The following is a 20498-nucleotide window of genomic DNA, read 5'->3' as shown; positions in this document are numbered from 1 at the left end:
GTATTCCTTTCCCTATTTGGAACCAGTTCCGTGTCCAGTTCTAACTGTTGCTTCTTGACCTGCATACAGATTTCTCAAGAGGCAGGTTAGGTGGTCTGGTATTCCCATCTCTTTCAGAGTTTTCCACAGTTTATTGTGATCCACACAGTCAAAGGCTTTGACATAGTCAATAAAGCAGAAATAGATGTTTCTCTGGAACTCTCTTGCTTTTTTGATGATCCAGCAGATGTTGGCAATTTGATCTCTTGTTCCTCTGCCCTTTCTAAAACCAGCTTGAACATCTGGAAGTTCATGGTTCATGTACTGTTGAAGCCTGGCTTGGAGAATTTTGAGCATTACTTTACTAGCGTGTGAGATGAGTGCAATTGTGTGGTAGTTTGAGCATTGTTTGGCATTGCCTTTCTTTGGGATTGGAATGAAAACTGATCTTTTCCAGTCCTGTGGCCACTGCTGAGCTTTCCAGATTTGCTGGCATCTTTAGTGCAGCACTTTCACAGCATCATCTTTCAGGATTTGAAATAGCTCAACTGGAATTCCATCACCTCCACTAGCTTTTGTTCATAGTGATGCTTTCTAAGGCCCACTTGACTTCACATTCCCGGATGTCTGGCTCTAGGTGAGTGATCACACCATCTTGATCATCTGGGTCATGAAGATCTTTTTTGTACAGTTCTTCTGTGTATTCTTGCCACCTCTTCTTAATATCTTCTGCTTCTTAGGTCCATACCATTTCTGTCCTTTATTGAGCCCATCTTTGCATGAAATGTTCCCTTGGTATCTCTAATTTTCTTGAAGAGATCTCTAGTCTTTTCCATCAACACTCCCAAGTAAAACACTCAATAAACATTTGAAGTTGTGGGGGGAAGAGATACATGGGAAAGAGGTTAACAACTAAGGTTTTCACCTTGAGAGCCATTTGCAATAGAGATGATAGATATAGTAGGAATTATGATCCTCAAAGAAGGTAGTATGTAGATAAAGAGCAGAAGGTCCCAGGGAAGGGCAAATTAATAGAGAAAGGATAACATATGTCAACTACTTTCTGTCCAGTAGGCATTGGATTAAAAGTTTTACATGTATTATATCTTTTAATACAGCATCCCCCTGAGGGCAGGCTTTCCCTAAGCAAATGGAAATTCAGAGAACTTAAGCAATTCATCCCAGGTCCTTTGCCCAATAAGTGTTGGAACTAGAATATGAATCTAAAGATAGCTCCCCCTAGTTTTCCAATTTTGCTCAAATTAATCTCTGTTCATAAATGTTTGTCTATCTTTTCCAATAAATCTCTAATGTATAATTATAGTTTATGTTTAAAGTCCTTGTCTGTTGAGTTCAATCAATATTTGGTTAATGTGTGGGTCTGTTTCTATTTTGTTTGTTTTTCTCCTGATTATAGTCACACTTTTCACTTTTCATCTCTTAATTCATTTTATATATTTTTATGGTAGATAATGAATAAAAAAGAACAATAGAGACTGAAGTAAATATTTACTCCAGAAAAGTCACACCACTTCCTCTCTGTGGCAGCTAGTCTGAGGCGTTTATTCTTTTTAGTCTGTTCTCCAGTTGAGGTGAGTCTGGTTTGAGTTTTGTTTTGTTTCATTTTGCTACTTGTTGGAAATGTTTTAGAAGCAGGACAAAGGTTCTCCCTTTATCAGGGCATGTGATCTATTCTCCAATGAGTCTAGAGATCTCTCTCTCCCTCTTCCCCCTACCCTGTCTCCATGCGTTAAAGTCCTTCACCACTCTTTTGTGCCTTTTCAAGGGCTTACTACTCTCAGCCTTTCTCTGCCTTCTCTATGGCTTTCCAAGTCTTGGCTGAAATCTCTGAATCTTCCTGCCCTGTCACCACCCCTTAATACCTTGAAAGTTCAACAGAAAAGGCTTGATGGGCAGGTGTTCTCAAAGGGATCTCTGTCTCTCCCCTCTCCTGCCCTGGAAAGAGGCGGTTTTCTGAAGGTAGCCACTGTGTGCACTTAGTTAAGACTCTGAAAAAGAATTGGCAGACTCCCAGGGTCTCTTCAGGACTGTTAATAATCCATCACAGAGATCCACAAGAGTTTGGCTTTCTACATATGCTGATAGACATCCCTCATCCATGAAGCTTTGCTTCTACTCTGTCTGTTCCCCCATTAGGAAAATGGCCATGAATCTTCACTCATCTCAGAAAAGCTTACCCTGATCTGCTATTAATTCATAGAGATGTCTTTGCATTCTCAGATCTCTGTATGTAAAACACAAAGGTGTGGTTTTGTAGCTGATATAGCATATTTTTGCTGTTATTGTAATAACAATTGTCTGCTTCCACTTCTTATATACCATCTGAAACTATTTAATAAATGTCTTAATCCTTTATATCATACTTCAGTGGGAAAAAAGCAACTTTAAAAGCACTTTAAAAAAAAAAGCACTTTATTTTTCATTATAGTTTGCTGTCTTATTCACTTAAATTATAGAAAGAATCACGATAATTCAGTAAGGAACTAAACCTTAGGAAAACCTATCCAGTATTTTCAGTTACAATAATATTGACCAGAGAAACTATCAAAGTGAACTGCAGAAACTATATTTGGAATGAGTGGGTGCTGGCCTACAATAATACTAATTCTAAGTTGAAACCCAGACACAGACCTGAGATATGTTAGAATACAGTTGCTACTTTCTATGAGTAGTGTAGATATGAGCAACACTTGTTTACATGTTTTAGAAAAGCAGATTGAACATCTCATACCACAAATATGTCTCTTGATTCTCCACTTACCTTAACTGACCCCTTTTTTAAAAAATCAAATCACATATGCGTGCTAGGTCGCTTCAGTCATGTCTAATTCTTTGCAGCCCCTGGGACTATAACACTCCAGACTCCTCCATACATGGGATTCTCCAGGCAAGAATACTGAAGTGGGCTGCCATGCCCTCCTCCAAGGGATTTTCCTGATGTAGGGATGGAATGTGTTGGCAGGCGGGTGCTTTATCACTAGCACCACCTGGGAAGCCCAATCAAATGCGCACATCATGCTTTTGTGCTACCAGGTTGTTGGTTTCTAACAGAGTGCTATGCCTTAGCTAAAGATTCCTTAAAGAAAGTGGCTAGCTTAGGCTTTGCTTCTTGAGGAGGTTCTCTCAGGATATCAAAGGGCCTTGGAACTGGCCAAATGTAAGCCAAAAAAGATGGAATTTTTCTGAATACTTGTGTCTACTAGAGCTTTAAGCTAATAGAGTTTATTTTTTTGTTTGTTTGTTTTTATTTTAATTTGTTTTTATTAATTTATTTATTTTAGTTGGGGGCTAATTACTTTACAATGTTGTAGTTGTTTTTGCCATACATTTAACATGAATCAGCCATGGGTTTACATGTGTTCCCCGTAAGCTAACAGAGTTTAGAGGGGCTGCAAAAGACACGCTAAGGATTCATAGGCTACTTTGTGGTTCATCAGCCATACAATCCACTGCACTCTTGGAATCTGGAACCCATGGATTCTGGAATTCTGAAATCTGTCTTGTCTAGAATCTTTCTTGACTTGGAATCTGTGTCCATGCTGGTCAATGAGTGGTAGAGGGGGAAGAGATTGCGCATATTATTTACAGAAGCAACATCACTGTTTCATCATACTGTGGTATTGAAATATAGGGTGCAATATGTTTAGTAAGCTTCCCGAGACCAAGGACATTGTTTGTTTCCTCCTGGAACTTTTTCCCCTAGCAAAGCCTGCCCAATAATCACTATTCAGTAAATGTTTGTGGAAGAACTGACTGGATGAATATTATGGAAATATTTTATGTGAATTGAAAATATCACTGGATACATCCAAATTTTAGATTTCCTAGTGCTGGTTGGTTTAATATAGCAGCTTACATTATTTTTACTTAGGGACTAAAGGAATTACTTCCGTAGGATAACAGCTATGCCAACATTAATTAAAAAAAAAAATCCAGTTATGCTTTTGTGGTAGATTATAGAAATTTTGCAAAGCTTCAATTATACAGTTTCTAATAAAAAGAAGTCTGTGGTTATTAAGATATATTCCCACATAAAAAAGACTGACCATAAAGGTTAGAGTAGAAGCCTCCCTTGGCAGAAAGTCACTGGAATGAGAAGACCAATGAAGGGAGATGAGCACAGAAGGGGTCGGGCACTAGCTGGCAGAACAAGGAAACGCCCTTGAAATCCATATCCCATTATTATTCCTACATTTTTACTTCAAAGCAGACATTAATTTAATTTGGTTTACTACTGTAATCTATTCCTGTTATCTGCTCTCATAATGGCCGGCTGCTGTAATTCTGCCTTGCCAGTTCCCCTACTTCATGACCCACCATGGTGAAAATTTATCTACTAAGTTTTTGCAAGTTCATATACTAAATGCCACCTCATTTTCTTCCCTCACTTTTCTTGCTGTTTTGCTTTACAGGTCATTCACATTACCACTGATCCTTAGACGGAATAGAATTTCCATAGATCCATCCTTTCAGTCCCTAAGGGCACATAGTCAATAGATGAAATGTAATGGAGTTGGAATCGTAGCACAACTATAAAAATAACCAAATAAATGAATGTGTAACATTTATGCAGGTAAAACTGAAAACTCAGGCCACAGTTCCAGCACTGGCAGTAACAGAGAACATCAATGGAGTCACTCTTCCTTTGGGCTATGAGGATTTGGGGCTAGGAGACGCTATAAGCAGGAAAAGCTATGAAATTCAGAATGAAGGAGATAGAATCACAGTGATAAAGCCTCCATGCAAGACCAGAAAGATTCTGTTGCACAGCCAGTGAGAGTGCTCCCCAGCTCTGATTCTATCCTTGCACCAGCCCAATAAGAGAGGATTTTACTCTCAGTATCAGCATCATTTAAATAACAACTTCTATTTCATGCAAAGCATGGGGTCGAGGTGGGGGGTGGTTGTTTCTTTGCTTATTTTTTTTTTTAATTTCAGGTTTAATCAGATAACATTATAAGCTATTTCAACCTTTCTTGGAGTTAGACCCTCCCAGGGCTTGTCTGCAGCATTGGAACTTCATTAGATCTTGATATCCTCAGAACTTTACTACTAATAATAACCTGAAGCATAATAACCATGTTTGTTACTTCCTTTTGTTCATAGGCCCAAGGAAAGGCCTTAGATTACATTCTGTTGTGTTGTCTGAGAAATTTTCTAAACACATTTTTTCCCCTTCCACATACAGGTCAAAGGGCAGGGGAAGCACAGTTTGGCTGCATGCATTCTCATTTAGTACCTAATGACTTAGTATCTTTCCTCCTTTTGAAGCTAAAGCTAGTCTCATTCCTAAACTTTATAGTAATCTTTAAGCTTTTTCATTATACATAAAAACGTTGGTCCAATATATCTTTTTATAAGGATTTGGGTATTATTTAAAATGCTATGCTTTATGATAACATTTTTCAAATGGTTTTTACCAGTTTTTAAGCAGAAATATACAGTCATTTTCCTATAGCTCACAATCTATTTTGGAATTAAAGTTTCTGACATGGATATTTTTTTAGGACAAAATAAGTTAAGTGAACATTTTTGTTATCTAAATTTTAAGTTTCCTGTTTCTTTCTCTTCTTTTCTATTTTCAGCTTTCTAAGAAATATGGAGTCCATGTTTGTGGAGAAGGTGGAGAATATGAAACATTCACTTTGGATTGCCCTCTATTTAAGAAGAAAATAATTGTGTAAGATACCATTTCAGCATTTTCTTCCGCTTTCTCAAATTTAAGTGATGGAAGCAACTTAACTTTAAGCTGGAGGCAACTTTTGTGGGGAGAAATAGAACATGTCCTCCAAGTTCAGAAACACTCAATTTGTTTAATACCAGTGAAGTCGTCTGAATACCTAAATCAATACCTGACAAGATGAGGCCTTCATAGAAGCCTATAAACTTTTTAGACATTCCACTTTCGTTTACTTGCTGATTATGGCCTGCAGTAAAACTGGTACCTACACAGTGACACTTTTATCCTTTCATGAAGTGTGAATTGCCTGTATTATTTATCTTTCATTACAGCTACATTTGATAAACTGCCACATCAGTAGCCTGTGGGTTCCATTAACTCTGTCCTCTTTTTCCTTTTTCTTGGCTTTAATAACTTAGAATGATTATGCTAAACAGTTCTCTTCAATTATTTGGGGCTATTTTTACATATAAACTTCTTAAAAATGAACTCTGTTTATGGAGTGTAGTGTGATTTCTTTGTCATAAATTGTTAAAAATTTGTGTAGCAGAAGATAGGGACTTTCTTCAGTTTGTTACATCATTACCCGTACTCTTAATTTATGTCACTCTTTTCATATGCTAAGACAGCATTTTATTTGCTTTTCCTAAGCTCTTTAGCCTCTTGAAAAGGTTGTCAGAATTATGCTTGATTTCAGAAACCTCATCTGCTGAAAGATTAGAATCTTGGATTGAATGAACAGCTTCAATTTTTCAACACTGAAAGGTGATTTCTTTGTATATACTAATAATGAGGGAAGGAGTGTTCTAAGAAGTGAAGACAACTCGAGGTGAATTTTCTAAAAAATACCTTTATCTTCAGAAACATAGCCAAGACCTCATCCTTTGCAATATTTACCCACTCTTGCTTTTCTTGTTTCTTCTAACTTCTTTCCCATTAATAATCATCAACATAACAATGCATTTGGCAAATATGTACCTATTACCTATTATGCCTGAAACATTCTACTGGGCACCATTGATGTTGAACATAGTTCCTGTCTCCAAAATGATGGGAGGAAGACACATCTGTATAGAATTTGACACAAAATGGTAGAGAATAAGAGTCACAAGAAAATTTCATAAATAGGAGGTATTTCTCCTGGCTTCAACGATCACAAAACAATCCATGCTTGAATTGTGCATTAGGTATTGCTTCTATGAAAAAATACTGTTTTATTACTCAAGAAGAGCATTTCCATGCTAGGGTGAAATTACAGTATAATGGGAAACTTGCAATATATTTACTTATTAATATGGGACTAACAAAATTAGGAAAAAAATAAAAAGCACAATAAGAGAGAAAAGGCCAAAGAATAATATTCTTCCTATTTATTTGACAACTTGAGGTCCTGGGGCACCTAGAAGTCTTTATGGACAACCTAAAATTATAAGAAATATACTGCTTTACATTACATAGCCAGAGGGTTTGTTTATCATAGTAAACTTTAGACCTGAAAAATGAATCTTTCACCTTATCATTTTGTAGATAAGGAAACCTCAGCCTAACTGAGACAATGGCACGATGGGAGTCAGTCATGATGTTGAAGAGAGGGAAGTCAGGAGAGGTGTATTAGAACCCTCTAGTGCCAAAATGAGCTGTTCAGTTGAACTGGGTAATCATTTCTTGAGGAGAATTATGTGGGTGGAACTCTGCAGGCTGCTGCCCTGCTCTGTAAAAGTTCTATAAGAATGAAGGGGCTAATCAGCAATACTGTAGTGTGCACCCCTTAAGGACAGAGGAGGAAGTGCTGATGGTATTTCTTTCTTGTCAACTAATCACTAATCTAAATCTGATGCTTAAGCAAATTCTTTGCTTTCTTTTCTTCATATGTTCTGCCTCACCTCAGCTTCACAGCTTTCTTATTTGAATTCTTTTCTCTAGATTGCCTTCCCATTTATCCCTACTTTGCTAAATCCTTCCATTTTTTAAAACCTTTGGTGGTTATTGCCCCGAGTGTCTATTTTCATAACTGAACTCTCAGAACATACAGTAGGCACTAATAAATGTTGAATATCATTGAATTAATTTCACTTATTGTTTATTTTTATATATGCTATTTCGCTTTTATGCATTTCTTTCTTAAGTTATACTTACAGGTTATAGTAGTTGAATGGAAAAAGAATATCACCCACTATATACAAAATCTTTCCTTCACTTTAAAATAGAAAATGTCCTCACCATACCTATCTGATAAGCACTGAATGTGATGATGTGAGTGAACAAGCATTGCACATTCTAAAACCATTATGTAAATTAAGTTATTTCACTTAGAGATAGTTGTCCATGTGATAAAATTAAAAGATAAGTTTAGACCAGGTAACTACTTGTTAACAACTGACTATTAATCATCCTGGATCCTGTAAGTTGGACTTTATTTGGGAGACAAATTTATGCTATTTCCTATTCTATTTGATATAGTAGTGATCTTCCACAATTAACATACAACTAGTTGATTATTAGGAGTCCTCTTTTAAATTTCTGATTCAAAATTTTATCGTTAAAAAGGAGGTTACATCTAACAGGAGAAAAAAATAAACTTTTTCATGGGTGATTTTTTTTTTTAAATACAGATTAACTCTCTTGTATTATGGAGTTATTTAGACAAATGGGGGTGGTTCTAGAAGTTTAGGCTTCCCTGTGGCTCAGCTGGTAAAGAATCCGCCTGCAATTTGGGAGACCTGAGTTCGATCCTTGGGTTGGGAAGATCCCTTGGAAAAGGGAGAGGCTACCCACTCCAGTATCCCTGGCTTGGAGAATTCCATGGTCTGTATAGTCCATGGGGTCACAAAGATTTGGACATGACTGAGTGACTTTCACTTTCACTTTCTAGAAGTTTATTATGAGATATAGTCCAATTAACATTTTTAAAATCTTGTAGGAAAGACTAGCATACCAGTCTTTGTCTGGAAGTAATGTAGAAAAAAATTTACTAGAACATTTTACAGTATACTTTTCACATCAATTACAATGTGCCTACCCACCTCTAGATAAAAATTTTTAGATCAGAAAGTGAGTTTTTTCCTGAGGGGCCTTGATAAAAAGAATTATGGCTTAGTCTTTAAGAGAAGAAGATATTTGTAGGTCCTAAAATAATAAACCTATTTTCCTATTGTTTCTTACTTTGAAATATGTATGTATGTATATCAAAAGTAAGAATTGAAACACAAGAAATAGAGCCAATATTTTGGGGAAAAATAGTAAAAACTAAAGTCCCAGTACTGTATTAATGAAAGTGATAATTTTCTTCTTGCTATTGATGAACACACCTTTAATGTCAGTATTTGATACAACCCCACATTTCCATCTGAGCCACCAGGGGAGTCCTGGTGGCTCAGATGGTAAAGCAACTGTCTATAATGAGGGAGACCTGGGTTCGATCCCTGGGTCAGGAAGATCCCCTGGAGAAGGAAATGGCAATCCACTCCAGTACTCTTGCCTAGAAAATCCCATGGACAGAGGAGCCTAGTGTCCATGGGGTCGCAGAGTCAGACACGACTGAGCAACTTCACTTTCACTTTCACATTTCCATTTGAACTAACAATATTAATATACTACTGCTACACAGTTACTATGTATGGGATGGGTGGATGGATGGAAGAAACAATGGAAAGGAAGGAGGAATGAAAAGAACTAAATTCTATGATTAAAACACTATGCACTCATTTTCCCCAGTCACTCCTAGTTTCTACCTATTCAAGTCAAGACATAACTCAGCCCAGAGCATCCTAATATCATATTTAGCAGTGAAGATGATTCAAATACTTTCCTTATCTACTTTCTTATGTCTCTCCTATATCACTTGGGAAATTAAAATTTGTGAACTAATTTTCCTTGTATTTAAATTTATATAATTATTTTTATTATGCTAGAGGTGCTATATGATGTTATTGGTATATTTGTGTGATTATGTTCATCTATACATATACAAGTAATATGCATGTATGAAAGTGTATATATTCATGTAAAGATAGGTAATTGAAAAATCTGTGTGGGTTTTTGATAGTAAATATGTTTAACAAAGTTAAACTGTACAGTAATTTTTTTATTCAACAAATGAGTGAATACCTGGCAATATATTCTTCTCTGAGCCAGAGGTGAAGTATGGAGGAACAGACAGACAAAGATGAACAAAACTTGGTCCCTCTTTGAGAATGAAGACAAGCACAGAAATACATAATTCTACTATAGTAGATATACTATGAAAGGGCTGTTGGGTTGCAAAGATCCCTTGGAGGAGGAAATGGCAACCCACTCCAGTATTCTTGCCCAGAAAATCCCACAGATAGAAGAGCCTGGTGGGCTACAGTCCATGGGGTCGCAAAGAGTCGGACACAACTGAGCAACTGAGCATGTGTGCACACACACACACAAATGCATGACCAAAGCACAGAAAGCAGAAAAGTAGCACTGTGTGAGGATTTCAGGCAAGGCTTCACAGAAATGTGAGGATAAGTGTGAGTTCATGGGGGATATCTATGTGCGGTTGTGTTTTAGAGGGAAAGTAGGAACCAAGATCATGGCTGAATCTCAAGAGAGATTCAGTTTTTTGAAGTGAGAGGGCAGGGCCTGATCTCATACCTTGAGAGAGAGTCTGGCTCAGGTAGCTGCCCTTTTGAAGTTGTAACTGGGGATAAGCCTAACGCAGCAGTGAAAAGGGATGTCAGATCCAGCTGTGTGCTATAGAGAAACCTCCATTCTGTAAGAGGTCAAGGCTGCACTGATTACTTGTATCAGTAGAGAAAGAGGAGGAGGGTAGCCAACTGGAAAGCATTTTTGCTATAGTTCAGTTGTTCTTAATTTGGGGGGTTTCTCTGAGGGTACTCCAGCAGATCCTGTTCTGGGTTTCAGAAGCTGACAGAAACCAGAGACCCTTGAAAGCTGAGTTTCAAGTGACAGTTTATGAAAGAAAAGAAGAAGAATAGTGGCATTATGCTCTTTGAAGCTAAAAGCTATTTATTTGATATCTATTATCTATCTTTCACTTGATTCTGGCTTTGTATAAGAGAATGAATTTATATTAGTCAACTGTGGATTTAAAAGAATCCATAAAAATCATATTCCTCTTCATTTAGTTATGTTATATAGTATAGTTAGAATGTTATATATTTTCTCTGGAAAACAATCTTGATTCAAATGTGATAATTATATCAGTTAAGTGAGCCATTTGCTGTCAATCTTCTGTTTCTAGTGGGGATGACTGGCATGAGAAGGGAGGGCCCGAAACCCTTTCTACTGACACATCGTTGGTTTGGGTTAGTCATAGTTTTGGTGTATGCATTGTCAAGGATATCAAGACCAAGCTGCCTACATCGGGCATAATTCAGGCTCAGGGTTAGTTTCCAAAGCTGGAAATGGTAACCCCAAGAGTTTGAAATTTAACTTAAAAATGAGATCATACACGGGAGTAAGAATTTGAATCTATTGATGAGCCAAGACACAACGGAATGATCTCTCTTCGTTTCCAAGGCAAACCATTCAATATCACAGTAATCCAAGTCTATGCCCCAACCAGAAATGCTGAAGAAGCTGAAGTTGAATGGTTCTATAAAGACCTACAAGAACTTCTAGAACTAACACCCCAAAAGGATGTAATTTTCATTATAGGGAAATGGAATGCAAAAGTAGGAAGTCAAGAAATACCTGGAGTAACAGGCAAATTTGTCCTTGGAGTACAAAATGAAACAGAGAAAAGGCTAATAGAGTTTTGCCAAGAGAACACACTGGTCATAGCAAACACCCTCTTCCAACAACACAAGAGAAGACTATACATGGACATCACCAGATGGTCAATACCAAAATCATAGTGATTATATTCTTTGCAGCCAAAGGTGGAGAAGTTCTATTCAGTCAGCAAAAACAAGACGGGGAACTGACTGTGGCACAGACCATGAACTCCTTATTGCCAAATTCAGACTTAAATTGAAGAAAGTAGGGAAAACCACTAGACCATTTGGGTATGACCTAAATCAAATCCCTTACGATTATACAGTGGAAATGACAAATAGATTCAAGGGCTTAGCTCTGATAGACAGAGTACCTGAAGAACTATGGACAGAAGTTCCTGACATTGTACAGGAGGCAGGGATCAAGACCATCTCCAAGGAAAAGAAACACAAAAAGGCAAAATGGTGGTCTGAGAAGGCCTTACAAATAGCTGTGAATAGAAGAGAAGCAAAAGGCAAAGGAGAAAACGAAAGATATACCCATTTGAATGGAGAGTTCCAAAGAATAGCAAGGAGAGATAAGGAAGCCTTCCTCAAGTATCAATGCAAAGAAATAGAGGGAAAAAAAATGGGAAGGCCTAGAGATCTCTTCAAGAAAATTAGAGACACCAAAGAAACATTTCATGCAAAGATGGGCTCAATAAAGGATAGAAATGGTATGCACCTAACGGAAGCAGAAGATAATAAGACAAGGTTGCAAGATTACACAGAAGAACTATACAAAAAAGATCTTCATGACCCAAGAATCTCAATTGTGTGATCACCAACCTAGAGCCAGACATCCTGGAATGTGAAGTCAAGTTGGCCTTAGAAAGCATCACTGTGAACAAAGCTAGTGGAGGTGATGGAATTCCAGTTGAGCTGTTTCAAATCCTGAAAGATGATGCTGTGAAAGTACTGCACTCAATATGCCAGCAAATTTGGAAAACTCAGCAGTGGCCACAGGACTGGAAAAGGTCAGTTTTCATTTCAATCCATAAGAAAAGCAATGCCAAAGAATGCTCAAACTACCACACAATTGCAGTCATCTCACATGCTAGTAAAGTAATGCTCAAAATTCTCCAAGCCAGGTTTCAATAGTACATGATCTGTGAACTTCCAGATGTTGAAGCTGGTTTTAGAAAAGGCAGGGGAACCAAAGATCAAATTGCCAACATCCACTGGATCATCGAGAAAGCAAGAGAGTTCCACAAAAATATCTACTTCTGCTTTATTGACTATGCCAAAGCCTTTGACTGTGTGGACGACAACAAACTCTAGAAAATTCTTAAAGAGATGGGAATACCAGACCACCTAACCTGTCTCTTGAGAAATCTGTATGCAGGTCAGGAAGCAACAGCTAGAACTGAACATGAAACAACCAACTGGTTCCAAATAAGTTAAGGTGTACGTCAAGGCTGTATACTGTCACCCTGTTTATTTAACTTATATGCAGGGTACATCATGAGAAACATGGGGGTGGATGAAGCACAAGGTGAAATCAAGATTGCCGGGAGAAATATTAATAATCTCAGATATGCAGATGGCACCACATTCATGGCAGAAAGTGAAGAAGAACTAAGGAGCCTCTTGATGAAAGTGAAAGAGGAGAGTGAAAAAGCTGGCTTAAAACAAAACATTCGGAAAACTAACATCATGGCATCTGGTCCCATCACTTCATGGGAAATAGATGGGGAAACAGTGGAAACAATGAGAGACTTTCTTTTGGGGGGCTCCAAAATCACTGCAGATGGTGACTGCAGCCATGAAATTAAAAGATGCTTGCTCCTTAGAAGAAAAGTTATGACTAACCTAGACAACATATTAAAAAGCAGAGACATTACTTTGCCAACAAAGTAGTCAATGCTATGGTTTTTACAGTAGTCATGTATAGATGTGAGAGTTGGACCAGAAAGAAAGCTGAGCACTGAAGAATTGATGCTTTTGAACTGTGGTGTTGGAGAAGACTCTTGAGGGTCCCTTGGACTGCAAGGAGATCCAACCAGTCCATCCTAAAGGAAATCAGTCCTAAATATTCATTGGAAGGAATGATGCTGAAGCTGAAACTACAATAGTTTGGCTACCTGATGCGAAGAACTGACTCATTGGAAAGACCCTGATACTTAGAAAGATTGAAGACAGGAGGAGAAGGGGATGACAGAGGGTGAGATGGCTGGATGGCATCCCCAACTCAATGGACATTAGTTTGAGTAAACTCCAGGAGTTAGCAATGGACAGGGAGGCCTGGCGTGCTGCAGTCACAAAGAGTCGGACATGACTGAGCAACTGAACTGATCAACCAAGATAGATCCAGGACAGACAAGTATGGAATTAATAAGTAGGACAGCTTAACTAAGGTTAACAAGGCAGAGAGGCAAGTGGTAAAAAGCAAGAGTTCTCATCTTTGCTTTCTTTTTCTCCTCCTCTTGTTCATTATATAGGGAGGCATCTTTTGGTTTAGATAGTCTGTGAAGACAGGTTATTACTTTCTTTCATGATCACATCTCTTTTAATGATTTCATTTCTATTGTGTTACTTTTTTTTTAATGTCATAGAAGCCCATTTTAATGTAATTTTTAAAGCACTAATAAGATTCATATTTGATATGAAAGGTTCATGAATGGTATCATCAGACTGCTTTTTCTCTGTCTCTGATTTTCATATGAAAAGTAAACAGATTTTGCCCATGAAAATTTAATATATGGGATCCTAGTATTTTGAGATTTCTTCTATTGTCACTAAATAACTTTTCATTACAAACACTGATTCAAAATTATTTTATATAAGTGGAAAAGAAGCAAAGTAAGAATTTATTTTGCTGAACCACAATGGTTAAAATGTTAACAATGTACTAGTATGAACACTGAAACTAGTTCCTGAGGCTTTAAAAAGAGATGAGAAATTTCTGCTTTTAGGATTTCAGTTAAAATGCAAAACGCTGTTTGTTAATAAACAACAATTAAAATAATTAGTTATTAGAACTTCACACATAATCTTATTTATTTATATGTGGTTTACAGGGTATCTTTGATAAAAGTTGATTTAATTTACGTGTATCCATATGGTGCCAGCAAGCAGTTCATACTATTCTACCTGAATGTGGTAATTGCTATGTCAGACAGTCAATTTTAATAGCAATGATATTGCAGTGTGAAGAGTTCATCTAGAGCTTAAAACCATCACCAGTACTGCTTTTGTGAAGGATAATTGAGATTTTGTGTGAAACACTGAATGAATTACCTCTTGAAAATGAAAAGAATAATGAAGATAAAGCCCTATTGTTTAATGGTTAGCCCATACCAACCAAGTTTGTGAAAATGAAATTGAATAGAGGCTTCAAGTTGTAAAACTGTTCAGAGAGCTTTGAGTGAACCTGAAAGTTGAACTGTGTGTCCTCATAAAGATGAAAAGCTTCTTTACTTATTCTTGAAAGTTTAGTTTCCTCCATCTTTTTCCCAGTTAAATATTTAATTATTAAAAGTAGATATTAACCACTAATTATGAAGTAAATATGTATACAGTAGTATTCCAGTAGAAATAAATGAGGATTTTTGGTCTTTTCTAGTCGCTAGTAGGAGTTAGTTTGCCACAAAACAGATTTCACATAGTAGATAGACTAATTATAATTTTTATTTTATTTTAGAGATTCATCAGAAGTAGTCACACATTCAGCTGATGCATTTGCACCTGTGGCTTACCTACGCTTTTTAGAATTGCACTTGGAGGACAAGGCAAGTAATCTAAACTTTGCAGTGATTTAAAGGGTAAATTGGGATATGTGCATTGTCTCTATATATGTAATTCTATAACAACAAATGAAAGGTAAAAAATGATTTTTTTCAGATCCTCAGTCAATAACTAAGAATTTTTCAAATGTTTATCGTTTTGAGAGCTCTATATGATATAAAAGACATTACATTTCTGAAGAGTTTGTAGTTCATCTGAAAAGGGAATCATATATACATTATATCAAGGAGAAGACAGGACAATGTATAACCAAATATTAAATCATCTAGTAAATTAAGAGTCAGGTTGTTGAGCCTTAGGGGAAAGGTTTGAGGATAAATTGAATGCTCATGCAGAATTTAAGAGGAGAGTGAGAAATTAAAGCTGTTCCAAAAATAAACAAGAGAACAGACATACAAATAAAAGATGGAAAATTAAGCAAAAAATATGATAAAGAGTTTTATTTTAAATATATTGTCAAGATACAGCAGAAAGTTTATTTTTAAATGTTTTGTAAAGTAGTTAAGGTCTAGATTAGACCCTTTGATTAAAAGTTCTGCTCCTTAAGACATAAAGGATTGGGAAAAGGCATCTGCATCTTTCGTGTTCTATCACCAAGTCTTGATGCACAGCCAGAGTTTTATATATATAATAGATAATCTGAAGAATCAAGAGACTCAATGATCGGCAAAGGAAGGAGAAAAATGGGAACCCCAGAAATCTCTTAATCAGGAGTTTCCAAAGTAGAGAATGATATTTGCTGTCATTTCTCCAGAAAAATTAGTATAGACAGGGTTGAAAATAGATCATTGAATTCAGCTGGAAGAAGGCTATTTCAGTGACCTTTTACCCAAAAGCTGGTAACCCTGAAGACAATGAAGCTAAACTATCCAGACTTCTTTCAGATCCACTAAAAGAAGCTTCTTATTTCTAGGTCTCTGCTACTTTTGCTGCCGTGCACACACACACACAAATCAAAACCACCAAATTCTAGTTTAGATACATTGGCCATTATATGTTCAGCTCTACCTAAATAGCTCATTATTCACACTGTTTGGATATTTCGTTAGTCTTCACTGACCATTTGCCCTCTTTGGGAAAAGAATGTTGCTTCTTTAAGGTACAATCACTGACACTGAATAAATATGGTGTGTTTCCTTTGTTTTTTTTTAGGTGTCCCCAGTACCTGACAACTGCAGAACATCTAATTATATACATAACTCTTGAAAAACATTTTTGTTACTAACCTGCTATTTCTATGTAATTTTTAAAATTACATAGCATTGTCGTAATTATTTTGTGCCACTTTTTCTCATTACCCTTTGTTTTAATTCTTAGAAATATTTACTTTATCAGAAATTAATAGAACCATTGATTGGTTAACACATCCTGTGCATCATCTCTCGTAGCTTTTTCTTTTCCTTTTTACTTCATTTGCAGTCCTCATTTCTTAACATTTCTTTGCCTTCATCACCCTGGTTTATTTTCTTTTTCTTGTTCCTGCTCTCATCTCAGCCAATGATATCATGATGCAAAGGCATTTGAAAATGAAGATGAAAAGGCAATCACTATATTTAGTTAATCACATTTACTGGGTGTCATCATTTTTGTTTTGAATATATTCATTGTTTCAGCATTACTGGACAATCAGGAAGAATACCATTAACTCTTATTGGTTATTTTATAACTGATTAAAAACATGCAATTTTTCAGTATTACCTATGTTGACTTCAGGCTGTTTTTTGAATTCACAGAAAAGTTGAGCAGAAGGCGCAGAGAGTCCCCACACATACACAGTGCCCCCCAACTATCAACATCCCACACCACAACAGTACCTTTGTTACAATCAAGGGATTTACACTGACACATCATTATCACCCAAAGACCATAGACAATTCACTAAGTATTGTACGTTCTATGGATGACATGTATCTGTCATTACACGTGTCATACAGAGTATGTCCACTGCCCTAAAAAATCCTCTGTGCTCCACCTTTCATCACTTACTTCCTCCATCCCCTGGCAACCACTTATCTTTTCATTATCTCCATAGTTTTGCTTTTTCCTGGTCATACAGTTAGAATAATACAGTATGTTGCCATTTTTAGATTGGCTTCTTTCCCTTGGTGGTATACATTTAAGGTTTCCCTGTGTCTTTTCATAGTTTTTAAATGCTTAATAGTATTCAATTGTCTGGACATACCATGATTTATTTATCCATTCACCTACTTAAGAACATCTTGGTTGCTTCCAAGTTATGGCAATTGTGAATAAAACTGCTATAAAACACTCATGTGCAAGTTTTTGTATGGACATAACTTTTCAATTATTTGGGATAAATGCCAAGGAATATGATGGCTGGATTATATAGTAAAAATATATTTAATTTCACAAGAAGCTATCCAACTGTCTTCTGAAGTGTTTGTACCATTTTGCATTCCCAGCAACAGTGAATGAGATTCACTGTTCTCTATTCCTATTCCCTCTGTTCACTATTTGCATTCCTCTGCATCCTTGTCTGCTTTTGATATTGTCAGTGTTTTGGACTTTTGTCATTTTAATAGGTGTGTAATAGTATCTCATTGCTGTTTTAATTTGGATTTCCCTGATGATATATGATGTGGAACATCTTTTCATATATTTTATTTGCTATCTCTATATTATATTTGGTGAGACATCTGCTTGGATCTTCTGCCCATTTTTTATTTGAACTCTGTTTTCTTATTATTGAGATTTAAGAATTTTCTGTATGTTTTGGAAATAGTTCTTTTTTTTTTTTTTTTTTTTTTGGAAATAGTTCTTTATCAGCTATATCTTTTGCAAATATTTTCTTGCAATCTATGGCTTGTCTTCTCATTCTTTGCCAGTAACTTTGCCAAAGCAGAAGTTTTTAATTTTAATTAAGCCCAGGTTATTAATTGTTTCTTTCATCAATTATGTCTTTGGTATTATATCTAAAAGTCATCACCAAACCCAAGATCATCTAGATTTTCTCCTATTTTATCTTCTATGATTTTTATACTTTTACATTTTACATTTGGGTCTGTTATTCATTTTGACTTAATTTTTGTAAAGGGATATAAGGTTTGGGTCTGGATTCATTTTTTTATGTGTGGATATCTAGTGGTTCTGACATCATCTGTTGAAAAGACTGTATTTTCTCCATTTTATTTCCTTGCTCCTTTGTCAAAAATCAGTTGACTATATTTGTGTAAACCTATTTCTCAGCGCTCTATCTATTCCATTGATCTGTTTGTCTATTCTTTTGCCAATACCACAATGTCTTAATTACTGTAGCTTTGTAGTATATCTTAAAGTCAGATAATGTCAGACTCTGACTTTATTCTTCTCCTTCAATATTGTATTGACTATTCTAGGCCTTTTACCTTTCCCTTTAAGCATTAGAGTCCATTTTTTATATCTACAAAATAACTTGGTAAGATTTTGAATGGAATAACATTGAACCTATAGATCAAGTTGGAAAAAACCTACATCTTAACAGTATTGAATCTTACTATCCATGACCTTGGGATATCTGTTTATTTTATTCTTCTTTGATTTCTTTCTTCAGAGTTGTATGTATATCTATACATATATGTATATATGCTTGAATATCCTTTTTATTTTCATCATTCTAACCTAATATGTTAAATACTGCCTCCTTTCAATTTTTTTTTTTTGCAAATGACAGACATCGAGGTAGCATTCGTAGTGTGAATCAGGAAAGAAATAAGTAAGAGTTCCTTTCCCAGAAATTGTATTATGTATCAATGGCTTGAGTAAAGCACTGGCCAAGTCACCAGCTCTACTCCTGAGCCTACTCAGGTAGTAGAGAAGGGGATTTTATAGAATGAAAACAAAGTGTCATTAACAAAAGAAAGATGATTAAATGCTAGAGGGCAAAAATGACAGATATGAGACTTCCCTGTTAATCCAATGGTTAAGACTCTGTGCTTCAAATGCAGGTTTGATACCTAGTCATTGGAAGTAAGATCCCACATGTCACACAGCATGGCCAAAAAAAAAATGACAGATACACTTCCACATGTTTTATCAAAATCACATTGTCATTTCAAACTCACATTAACAAATTAATTAACACTCTACCCCAAATAATAGTGAGACCGTGAATGTATACCTTGAATACCACTCCGAAAATCTGTATCTGGTCCCAAAAGTTCTTTAGTTTCTATACACTTTCTAACACATTTGCAATCTAGCTTTGTCAATTGCTTTGATGAATTGCTGTTAGTCTCTTTCTCAGATTTTATCTTGTCCTACAAGTTTACTTTTTACCTCTATATAGATAATTCTAATCTGTTTTTCCTCCTTAACTCTACATCCCTATTTCTGACTGGCTGCTGGACATGACTGCTAGCAAGGATCAAGCTCATTATGTACCAACTTTCAACTCATTTTCCCCTCCAAGTGCACCATTTCTTTTTGTTATTTAGCACTACTGTTTTCCACCTAGTAACTCAGGCACACAAAAAAATGAATCATCTATTAGAGCTATCTCTCCTTTACCATAAACATTCAATTGATTATCTAATTCCTTATAAACTAGTTTTAATGTCACAAACACTATTCCATCTCCATGCCCATCTCTCACTTAAAGTTGTATCTTGCTCAAACTCTTGGACAAGATAGAACTTAAGTAGATTCATTGCTTTTATTCTTCCCACATTCTACTCCACTGCCATGTTAGATTTTTCTTTCTAGTTTTTGTTTCTCTACACAAACATCCATAATGGTGCCACATTGTCTTCTTAAAAAATAAGATGTTTAGCCATGAATTGAGGGCCACCTCACATGTTGCCATAATATTTTTTTTTTCAGTCTTGTTCCCAGGACTCTCCCACATGTACCTATGCTCTGGTGATACAGAACCATTGAATAAATATCCTACCAGGCCTTCTGCTTCCTCCTCCCTTGCCTTTGATTATTCTATTTTACCTATCTTACTTTCTTCTTCCCTTGCTTTAAATGTGTACATCTTGTCCATGATATAAGACTGACATAGACTTAATCATACCAGATAAACTGCCCTAACACTTTGTTTTGTCCTTTCTTGTGATAATTAACTTAAGCAGCTTATGTTTTTGATGTTTACAGACTTACTCTTTCTACTAGGATGAAAATTTCTTATGGACTCTTCTTTTTTTATCTCATAGCTCCTACAACAGCAGTTAGTTCTGCAGTAAGAATTTTTAACTGTTTGTTACTTTCATACTTCATTTTTTTTCTTCTTGTAGGATTTTATAAACATGCTTCCATTTCATGCTTCATACTATTTAATGAAAGTCACTTTCTTGTTTATTTTTCTTTTATCTAGTCCTTAGATAAAA

The 20498-nt window shown here is 36.0% G+C and overlaps 1 protein-coding gene across 29 annotated transcripts in view; it reads left to right on the top strand.

Annotated features, from left to right (window-relative positions):
* Nucleotides 1–20498, top strand: part of DPH6 (diphthamine biosynthesis 6) — a 300037-nt gene that overhangs the window by 179630 nt on the left and 99909 nt on the right. For 20 of the 29 annotated variants that reach the window (XR_014058731.1, XR_014058719.1, XR_014058718.1 and 17 more), the window contains exons 7-8: nt 5586–5680; nt 15068–15155. Coding sequence is in view for 11 of the 29 variants with exons in the window: in XM_081507108.1 (XP_081363234.1) it covers nt 5586–5680; nt 15068–15155 (183 nt within the window). In the remaining 18 variants the exon portion in view is untranslated. Of the gene's footprint in view, nt 1–5585; nt 5681–15067; nt 15160–16323; nt 17440–20498 lie in introns of those variants that run through there. The other 9 variants (XR_014058722.1, XM_081507100.1, XM_081507101.1 and 6 more) reach the window with 3 other exon arrangements.

This window comes from Giraffa tippelskirchi, chromosome 7 (assembly GCF_054371585.1).
Source record: "Giraffa tippelskirchi isolate mGirTip1 chromosome 7, T2T-mGirTip1v1.2.pri, whole genome shotgun sequence".
NCBI classification, from domain to species: Eukaryota; Metazoa; Chordata; class Mammalia; order Artiodactyla; family Giraffidae; genus Giraffa; species Giraffa tippelskirchi.
Note: the sequence above shows the minus strand (reverse complement) of the source record. Positions and strands in the feature narration are given on the sequence as shown.